The sequence below is a fragment of the Engystomops pustulosus genome, chromosome 11 (genome assembly GCF_040894005.1).
Source record: "Engystomops pustulosus chromosome 11, aEngPut4.maternal, whole genome shotgun sequence".
Taxonomy (NCBI): domain Eukaryota; kingdom Metazoa; phylum Chordata; class Amphibia; order Anura; family Leptodactylidae; genus Engystomops; species Engystomops pustulosus.
In genome coordinates this window covers 64,321,101-64,333,629 of record NC_092421.1, presented here as the reverse complement: position 1 = coordinate 64,333,629, position 12,529 = coordinate 64,321,101, and the positions used below count along the sequence as shown (strand labels likewise).

Sequence of the window (12,529 nt, the reverse complement as noted above, 5' to 3'; positions counted from 1 at the left end):
TTGGTCGTGCTGTTGTGTCATGTTCTATGCTCCAGTCACATCCAAAGCTGCATACTTACATCACTTGCGAGGTCCCCGGAGGCTTTGGCAGACTTCATGGTCAGGTCATCCAGGCTCATCTCAAAGTTCTGGCCTTTGCTCTTCTTCCATTCCTCCTTGTACTTGTTCTGGAAGGAAGAAGAACATCTGAGTGTCGGTGGTCGCCTGTGGCCCCCGGGCCCTGGCACTCGCCCAGTATTGCCCATGGCTTCCCGTACCTCGCTGTAGAGCTCAGCGTTGGCCTTGGCCTTCACCATCTCAGGGACGTCCTGGGGCAGGGTGTAATGGGTCTTGGATTTCTCATACTTTGCCCTGTAATTCAGCTGAAGAGACACAAAAGTGCAAGATCTATATTCCATCCTGACCTCTCACAGCTGAAGATCTGTTACAATGTATCCAGTCTAGATAGTCTTCCTAGCAGCTCAGTAACACAAATATTTCTTCTGTCCAGATTTGTTTGTCTGGAGTCTACACTGTTTGCCTTCAAGAGGATTGTCTAGACCGAATACAAATGCAACAAAGCCGCAGCTGTGAGAAATATAAGGGTATGATAGGTTTTCGGCTTCTGTACGTAAATTAGAATGTTTTTGGTCACTGTCGCCAAATGGTGAAAGTTTGTGATTCATAATGTATTAGAAAAGGGTCACACAGTTGGGGAGACTTCTGGATTTGGCTCTTTGTTGTCACCATAAGAAGGAGTTTATAATTGATGATTCCCCGGGCAACAACCAATGTAAGGATCCCGAACACAATACTCCCATATACAGACCTGATAATACCACCATATAGTGCCAACACAATACTGCCATGTACAGACCTGATAATACAGCCATATAGTGCCAACACAATACTGCCATGTACATACCTGATAATACTACCATGTAGTGCCAACACAATACTGCCATGTACAGACCTGATAATACCACCATATAGTGCCAACACAATGCTGCCATATACTGCCCTGATAATACCACCATATAGTGCAAACACAATACTGCCATGTACAGACCTGATAATACAGCCATATAGTGCCAACACAATACTGCCATATACAGACCTGATAATACAGCCATATAGTGCCAACACAATACTGCCATGTACAGACCTGATAATACTACCATATAGTGGCAACACAATACTGCCATGTACAGACCTGATAATACTACCATATAGTGCCAACACAATACTGCCATATACAGACCTGATAATACAGCCATATAGTGCCAACACAATACTGCCATATACAGACCTGATAATACAGCCATATAGTGCCAACACAATACTGCCATGTACAGACCTGATAATACCACCATATAGTGCCAACACAATACTGCCATGTACAGACCTGATAATACCACCATATAGTGCCAACACAATACTGCCATATACAGACCTGATAATACAGCCATATAGTGCCAACACAATACTGCCATATACAGACCTGATAATACAGCCATATAGTGCCAACACAATACTGCCATATACAGACCTGATAATACAGCCATATAGTGCCAACACAATACTGCCATATACAGACATGATAATACAGCCATATAGTGCCAACACAATACTGCCATGTACAGACCTGATAATACCACCATATAGTGCCAACACAATGCTGCCATGTACAGACCTGATAATACCACCATATAGTGCCAACACAATACTGCCATATACTGCCCTGATAATACTACCATATAGTGCCAACACAATACTGCCATGTACAGACCTGATAATACCACCATATAGTGCCAACACAATACTGCCATATACAGACCTGATAATACCACCATATAGTGCCAATACAATATTGCCATGTACAGACCTGATAATACTACCATACAGTGCCAACACAATACAGCCATATACAACCCTGATAATACAGCCATATAGTGCCAACACAATACTGCCATATACAGACCTGATAATACAGCCATATAGTGCCAACACAATACTGCCATATACAGACCTGATAATACCACCATATAGTGCCAACACAATGCTGCCATATACAGCCCTGATAATACCACCATATAGTGCCAACACAATACTGCCATGTACAGACCTGATAATACTACCATATAGTGCCAACACAATACTGCCATACACAGACCTGACAATAAAATCATATAGTGCAAACACAATGCTGCCATATACAGACCTGATGATACCATATAGTGCCAACACAATACTGCCATATACAGGCCTGATAATACTACCATATAGTGCCAACACAATACTGCCATGTACAGACCTGATAATACCTTATAGTGCCAACACAATGCTGTCATATACAGACCTGATAATACCATATAGTGCCAACACAATACTGCCATATACAGACCTTATAATACCACCATATAGTGCCAACACAATACTGCCATATACAGACCTGATAATACTACCATATAGTGCCAACACAATACTGCCATGTACAGACCTGATAATACAGCCATATAGTGCAAACACAATACTGCTATGTACAGACCTGATAATACCACCATATAGTGCCAACACAATACTGCCATATACAGACCTGATAATACCACCATATAGTGCCAACACAATGCTGCCATATACTGCCCTGATAATACAGCCATATAGTGCCAACACAATACTGCCATATACAGACCTCATAATACCACCATATATAGCCAACACAATACTGCCATGTACAGACCTGATAATACCACCATATAGTGCCAACACAATGCTGCCATATACAGACCTGATAATACAGCCATATAGTGCCAACACAATACTGCCATATACAGACCTGATAATACAGCCATATAGTGCCAACACAATACTGCCATGTACAGACCTGATAATACAGCCATATAGTGCCAACACAATACTGCCATATACAGACCTGATAATACCACCATATAGTGCCAATACAATATTGCCATGTACAGACCTGATAATACTACCATACAGTGCCAACACAATACAGCCATATACAACCCTGATAATACAGCCATATAGTGCCAACACAATACTGCCATATACAGACCTGATAATACAGCCATATAGTGCCAACACAATACTGCCATATACAGACCTGATAATACCACCATATAGTGCCAACACAATGCTGCCATATACTGTCCTGATAATACAGCCATATAGTGCCAACACAATACTGCCATGTACAGACCTGATAATACCACCATATAGTGCCAACACAATACTGCCATATACAACCCTGATAATACAGCCATATAGTGACAACACAATACTGCCATATACAGACCTGATAATACAGCCATATAGTGCCAACACAATACTGCCATATACAGACCTGATAATACAGCCATATAGTGCCAACACAATACTGCCATATACAGACCTGATAATACAGCCATATAGTGCCAACACAATACTGCCATGTACAGACCTGATAATACAGCCATATAGTGCCAACACAATACTGCCATATGCAACCCTGATAATACAGCCATATAGTGCCAACACAATACTGCCATGTACAGACCTGATAATACCACCATATAGTGCCAACACAATACTGCCATATACAGACCTGATAATACCACCATATAGTGCCAACACAATGCTGCCATATACTGCCCTGATAATACAGCCATATAGTGCCAACACAATACTGCCATATACAGACCTGATAATACCACCATATATAGCCAACACAATACTGCCATGTAAAGACCTGATAATACCACCATATAGTGCCAACACAATGCTGCCATATACAGACCTGATAATACAGCCATATAGTGCCAACACAATACTGCCATATACAGACCTGATAATACAGCCATATAGTGCCAACACAATACTGCCATGTACAGACCTGATAATACAGCCATATAGTGCCAACACAATACTGCCATGTACAGACCTGATAATACTACCATATAGTGCCAACACAATGCTGCCATATACAGACCTGATAATACTACCAAATAGTGCCAACACAATACTGCCATATACAGACCTGATAATACAATCATATAGTGCCAACACAATACTGCCATGTACAGACCTGATAATACAATCATATAGTGCCAACACAATACTGCCATGTACAGACCTGATAATACTACCATATAGTGCCAACACAATACTGCCATATACAGACCTGATAATACAATCATATAGTGCCAACACAATACTGCCATGTACAGACCTGATAATACTACCATATAGTGCCAACACAATGCTGCCATATACAGACCTGATAATACTACCATATAGTGCCAACACAATACTGCCATATACAGACCTGATAATACCACCATATAGTGCCAACACAATACTGCCATGTACAGCCCTGATAATACAGCCATATAGTGCCAACACAATACTGCCATGTACAGACCTGATAATACTACCATATAGTGCCAACACAATACTGCCATATACAGACCTGATAATACCACCATATAGAGTCAACACAATACTGCCATATACAGACCTGATAATACAGCCATATAGTGCCAACACAATGCTGCCGTATACAGACCTGATAATACAGCCATATAGTGCCAACACAATACTGCCATATACAGACCTGATAATACAGCCATATAGTGCCAACACAATACTGCCATGTACAGACCTGATAATACAGCCATATAGTGCCAACACAATACTGCCATGTACAGACCTGATAATACCACCATATAGTGCCAACACAATGCTGCCATATACAGACCTGATAATACAGCCATATGGTGCAAACACAATACTGCCATATACAGACCTGATAATACCACCATATAGTGCCAACACAATGCTGCCATATACAGCCCTGATAATACCACCATATAGTGCCAACACAATACTGCCATATACAACCCTGTTAATACAATCATTTAGTGTCATATACAGACCTGATAATACCACCATATAGTGCCAACACAATGCTGCCATGTACAGACCTGATAATACCACCATATAGTGCCAACACAATGCTGCCATATACAGACCTGATAATACCACCATATAGTGCCAACACAATACTGCCATATACAGCCCTGATAATACCACCATATAGTGCCAACACAATACTGCCATGTACAGACCTGATAATACTACCATATAGTGCCAACACAATACTGCCATATACAGACCTGACAATAAAATCATATAGTGCAAACACAATGCTGCCATATACAGACCTGATGATACCATATAGTGCCAACACAATACTGCCATATACAGGCCTGATAATACTACCATATAGTGCCAACACAATGCTGCCATGTACAGACCTGATAATACCATATAGTGCCAACACAATACTGCCATATACAGACCTGATAATACCACCATATAGTGCCAACACAATACTGCCATATACAGACCTGATAATACTACCATATAGTGCCAACACAATACTGCCATGTACAGACCTGATAATACAGCCATATAGTGCCAACACAATACTGCTATGTACAGACCTGATAATACCACCATATAGTGCCAACACAATACTGCCATATACAGACCTGATAATACCACCATATAGTGCCAACACAATGCTGCCATATACTGCCCAGATAATACAGCCATATAGTGCCAACACAATACTGCCATATACAGACCTGATAATACCACCATATATAGCCAACACAATACTGCCATGTACAGACCTGATAATACCACCATATAGTGCCAACACAATGCTGCCATATACAGACCTGATAATACAGCCATATAGTGCCAACACAATACTGCCATATACAGACCTGATAATACAGCCATATAGTGCCAACACAATACTGCCATGTACAGACCTGATAATACAGCCATATAGTGCCAACACAATACTGCCATGTACAGACCTGATAATACTACCATATAGTGCCAACACAATACTGCCATATACAGACCTGATAATACCACCATATAGAGTCAACACAATACTGCCATATACAGACCTGATAATACAGCCATATAGTGCCAACACAATGCTGCCATATACAGACCTGATAATACAGCCATATAGTGCCAACACAATACTGCCATATACAGACCTGATAATACAGCCATATAGTGCCAACACAATACTGCCATGTACAGACCTGATAATACAGCCATATAGTGCCAACACAATACTGCCATGTACAGACCTGATAATACCACCATATAGTGCCAACACAATGCTGCCATATACAGACCTGATAATACAGCCATATGGTGCAAACACAATACTGCCATATACAGACCTGATAATACCACCATATAGTGCCAACACAATGCTGCCATATACAGCCCTGATAATACCACCATATAGTGCCAACACAATACTGCCATATACAACCCTGTTAATAGAATCATTTAGTGTCATATACAGACCTGATAATACCACCATATAGTGCCAACACAATGCTGCCATGTACAGACCTGATAATACCACCATATAGTGCCAACACAATGCTGCCATATACAGACCTGATAATACCACCATATAGTGCCAACACAATACTGCCATATACAGCCCTGATAATACCACCATATAGTGCCAACACAATACTGCCATATACAGACCTGACAATAAAATCATATAGTGCAAACACAATGCTGCCATATACAGACCTGATGATACCATATAGTGCCAACACAATACTGCCATATACAGGCCTGATAATACTACCATATAGTGCCAACACAATACTGCCATGTACAGACCTGATAATACCTTATAGTGCCAACACAATGCTGTCATATACAGACCTGATAATACCATATAGTGCCAACACAATACTGCCATATACAGACCTGATAATACCACCATATAGTGCCAACACAATACTGCCATATACAGACCTGATAATACTACCATATAGTGCCAACACAATACTGCCATGTACAGACCTGATAATACAGCCATATAGTGCCAACACAATACTGCCATATACAGACCTGATAATACTACCATATAGTGCCAACACAATACTGCCATGTAAAGACCTGATAATACTACCATATAGTGCCAACACAATGCTGCCATGTACAGACCTGATAATACTACCATATAGTGCCAACACAATGCTGCCATGTACAGACCTGATAATACTACCATATAGTGCCAACACAATACTGCCATATACAGACCTGATAATACTACCATATAGTGCCAACACAATACTGCCATATACAGACCTGATATTACCACCATATAGTGCCAACACAATGCTGCCATGTACAGACCTGATAATACAGCCATATAGTGCCAACACAATACTGCCATATACAGACCTGATAATACAGCCATATAGTGCCAACACAATACTGCCATGTACAGACCTGATAATACAGCCATATAGTGCCAACACAATACTGCCATATACAGACCTGATAATACAGCCATAAAGTGCCAACACAATACTGCCATATACAGACCTGATAATACCACCATATAGTGCCAACACAATACTGCCATGTACAGACCTGATAATACTACCATATAGTGCCAACACAATACTGCCATGTACAGACCTGATAATACCACCATATAGTGCCAACACAATGCTGCCATATACTGCCCTGATAATACCACCATATAGTGCCAACACAATACTGCCATGTACAGACCTGATAATACAGCCATATAGTGCCAACACAATACTGCCATGTACAGACCTGATAATACAATCATATAGTGCCAACACAATACTGCCATGTACAGACCTGATAATACAATCATATAGTGCCATCACAATACTGCCATGTACAGACCTGATAATACCACCATATAGTGCCAACACAATGCTGCCATATACAGCCCTGATAATACTACCATATAGTGCCAACACAATACTGCCATATACAGACCTGATAATACAATCATATAGTGCCAACACAATGCTGCCATATACAGCCCTGATAATACTACCATATAGTGCCAACACAATACTGCCATATACAGACCTGATAATACCACCATATAGTGCCAACACAATACTGCCATGTACAGACCTGATAATACCACCATATAGTGCCAACACAATGCTGCCATATACTGCCCTGATAATACCACCATATAGTGCCAACACAATACTGCCATGTACAGACCTGATAATACAATCATATAGTGCCAACACAATACTGCCATGTACAGACCTGATAATACAGCCATATAGTGCCAACACAATACTGCCATATTCTGCCCTGATAATACTACCATATAGTGCCAACACAATACTGCCATGTACAGACCTGATAATACAGCCATATAGTGCCAACACAATGCTGCCATATACAGCCCTGATAATACTACCATATAGTGCCAACACAATGCTGCCATATACAGCCCTGATAATACTACCATATAGTGCCAACACAATACTGCCATGTACAGACCTGATAATGCCACCATATAGTGCCAACACAATACTGCCATGTACAGACCTGATAATACAATCATATAGTGACAACACAATGCTGCCATATACAGACCTGATAATACTACCATATAGTGCCAACACAATACTGCCATGTACAGACCTGATAATACTACCATATAGTGCCAACACAATACTGCCATGTACAGACCTGATAATACCACCATATAGTGCCAACACAATGCTGCCATATACAGCCCTGATAATACAGCCATATAGTGCCAACACAATACTGCCATATACAGACCTGATAATACAGCCATATAGTGCTATATACAGACCTGATATAACCACCATATAGTGCCAACACAATACTGCCATATACAGACCTGATAATACAATCATATAGTGCTATATACAGACCTGATATAACTACCATATAGTGCCAAGGCAATACTGTGCCATATAGAGAACACATAATACCACCTTATAATGCCATAATAATACTGCCATTACAGCACACATAACACTATTGAGTGCCAATGCAGCACAGAACACATAATACCACCGTACGTTGCCAATGCTGCCATATATCAGCCCGATAAGATCATCATATAGTGCTAAGGTAATACTGCCATATACAGAACACAAAACACCACTATATAGTGTCCATGGTGCCACATACAAGGATCATAATATAACGTCAAAGTGCTAATTCTGTCTTGTAAAGCACAAAAAGTGTCAATGTTGCCTTATAGCCCCCTGTCCTCATACTACCGCTGCCTTATACTGCCCATAATAGCACCTGTATACACAGCATATACTGCTATATACTACCGCTGCCTTATACTGCCCATAATAGCACCTGTATACACAGCATATACTGCTATATACTACCGCTGCCTTATACTGCCCATAATAGCACCTGTATACACAGCATATACTGCTATATACTACCGCTGCCTTATACTGCCCATAATAGCACCTGTACACACAGAATATTCTGCTATATACTACCGCTGCCTTATACTGCCCACATAATAGCACCTGTATACACAGCATATACTGCTATATACTACCGCTGCCTTATACTGCCCACATAATAGCACCTGTACACACAGCATATACTGCTATATACTACCGCTGCCTTATACTGCCCACATAATAGCACCTGTACACACAGCATATACTGCTATATACTACCGCTGCCTTATACTGCCCATAATAGCACCTGTATACACAGCATATACTGCTATATACTACCGCTGCCTTATACTGCCCATATAATAGCACCTGTATACACAGCATATACTGCTATATACTACCGCTGCCTTATACTGCCCACATAATAGCACCTGTATACACAGCATATACTGCTATATACTACCGCTGCCTTATACTGCCCATAATAGCACCTGTATACACAGCATATACTGCTATATACTACCGCTGCCTTATACTGCCCACATAATAGCACCTGTACACACAGCATATACTGCTATACACTACCGCTGCCTTATACTGCCCACATAATAGCACCTGTATACACAACATATACTGCTATATACTACCGCTGCCTTATACTGCCCATAATAGCACCTGTATACACAGCATATACTGCTATATACTACCGCTGCCTTATACTGCCCACATAATAGCACCTGTATACACAGTATATACTGCTATATACTACCGCTGCCTTATACTGCCCACATAATAGCACCTGTACACACAGCATATACTGCTATATACTACCGCTGCCTTATACTGCCCACATAATAGCACCTGTATACACAGCATATACTGCTATATACTACCGCTGCCTTATACTGCCCACATAATAGCACCTGTATACACAGCATATACTGCTATATACTACCGCTGCCTTATACTGCCCACATAATAGCACCTGTACACACAGCATATACTGCTATATACTACCGCTGCCTTATACTGCCCACATAATAGCACCTGTATACACAGCATATACTGCTATATACTACCGCTGCCTTATACTGCCCACATAATAGCACCTGTACACACAGCATATACTGCTATATACTACCGCTGCCTTATACTGCCCACATAATAGCACCTGTACACACAGCATATACTGCTATATACTACCGCTGCCTTATACTGCCCACATAATAGCACCTGTATACACAGCATATACTGCTATATACTACCGCTGCCTTATACTGCCCACATAATAGCACCTGTACACACAGCATATACTGCTATATACTACCGCTGCCTTATACTGCCCACATAATAGCACCTGTACACACAGAATATACTGCTATATACTACCGCTGCCTTATACTGCCCACATAATAGCACCTGTACACACAGCATATACTGCTATATACTACCGCTGCCTTATACTGCCCACATAATAGCACCTGTATACACAGAATATACTGCTATATACTACCGCTGCCTTATACTGCCCACATAATAGCACCTGCATACACAGCATATACTGCTATATACTACCGCTGCCTTATACTGTCCACATAATAGCACCTGTATACACAGCATATACTGCTATATACTACCGCTGCCTTATACTGTCCACATAATAGCACCTGTATACACAGCATATACTGCTATATACTACCGCTGCCTTATACTGCCCACATAATAGCACCTGTACACACAGAATATACTGCTATATACTACCGCTGCCTTATACTGCCCACATAATAGCACCTGTACACACAGCATATACTGCTATATACTACCACTGCCTTATACTGCCCACATAATAGCACCTGTATACACAGCATATACTGCTATATACTACCGCTGCCTTATACTGCCCACATAATAGCACCTGTATACACAGCATATACTGCTATATACTACCGCTGCCTTATACTGCCCACATAATAGCACCTGTATACACAGCATATACTGCTATATACTACCGCTGCCTTATACTGCCCACATAATAGCACCTGTATACACAGCATATACTGCTATATACTACCGCTGCCTTATACTGCCCACATAATAGCACCTGTACACACAGCATATACTGCTATATACTACCGCTGCCTTATACTGCCCACATAATAGCACCTGTATACACAGAATATACTGATATATACTACCGCTGCCTTATACTGCCCATAATAGCACCTGTATACACAGCATATACTGCTATATACTACCGCTGCCTTATACTGCCCACATAATAGCACCTGTATACACAGCATATACTGCTATATACTACCGCTGCCTTATACTGTCCACATAATAGCACCTGTACACACAGCATATACTGCTATATACTACCGCTGCCTTATACTGCCCACATAATAGCACCTGTATACACAGAATATACTGCTATATACTACCGCTGCCTTATACTGCCCACATAATAGCACCTGTATACACAGCATATACTGCTATATATACTACTGCTGCCTTATACTGCCCACATAATAGCACCTATATACACAGCATATACTGCTATATACTACCGCTGCCTTATACTGCCCATAATAGCACCTGTATACACAGCATATACTGCTATATACTACCGCTGCCTTATACTGCCCACATAATAGCACCTGTATACACAGCATATACTGCTATATACTACCGCTGCCTTATACTGCCCACATAATAGCACCTGTACACACAGCATATACTGCTATATACTACCGCTGCCTTATACTGCCCACATAATAGCACCTGTACACACAGAATATACTGCTATATACTACCGCTGCCTTATACTGCCCACATAATAGCACCTGTACACACAGCATATACTGCTATATACTACCGCTGCCTTATACTGCCCACATAATAGCACCTGTATACACAGCATATACTGCTATATATACTACCGCTGCCTTATACTGCCCACATAATAGCACCTGTATACACAGCATATACTGCTATATACTACCGCTGCCTTATACTGTCCACATAATAGCACCTGTACACACAGCATATACTGCTATATACTACCGCTGCCTTATACTGCCCATAATAGCACCTGTATACACAGCATATACTGCTATATACTACCGCTGCCTTATACTGCCCACATAGTAGCACCTGTATACACAGCATATACTGCTATATACTACCGCTGCCTTATACTGCCCACATAATAGCACCTGTACACACAGCATATACTG

The 12,529-nt window shown here is 41.0% G+C and overlaps 1 protein-coding gene across 1 annotated transcript in view; it reads right to left on the bottom strand.

The window, feature by feature from the left end:
* Positions 1-12,529, bottom strand: part of NRAP (nebulin related anchoring protein) — a 76,853-nt gene that overhangs the window by 20,245 nt on the left and 44,079 nt on the right. Inside the window, exons 16-17 of the mRNA XM_072129325.1 lie at positions 258-362; positions 60-167 (exon numbers count right to left, since the gene is read on the bottom strand). Coding sequence (XP_071985426.1) covers positions 60-167; positions 258-362 — 213 coding nt within the window. The remainder of the gene's footprint in view (positions 1-59; positions 168-257; positions 363-12,529) is intronic.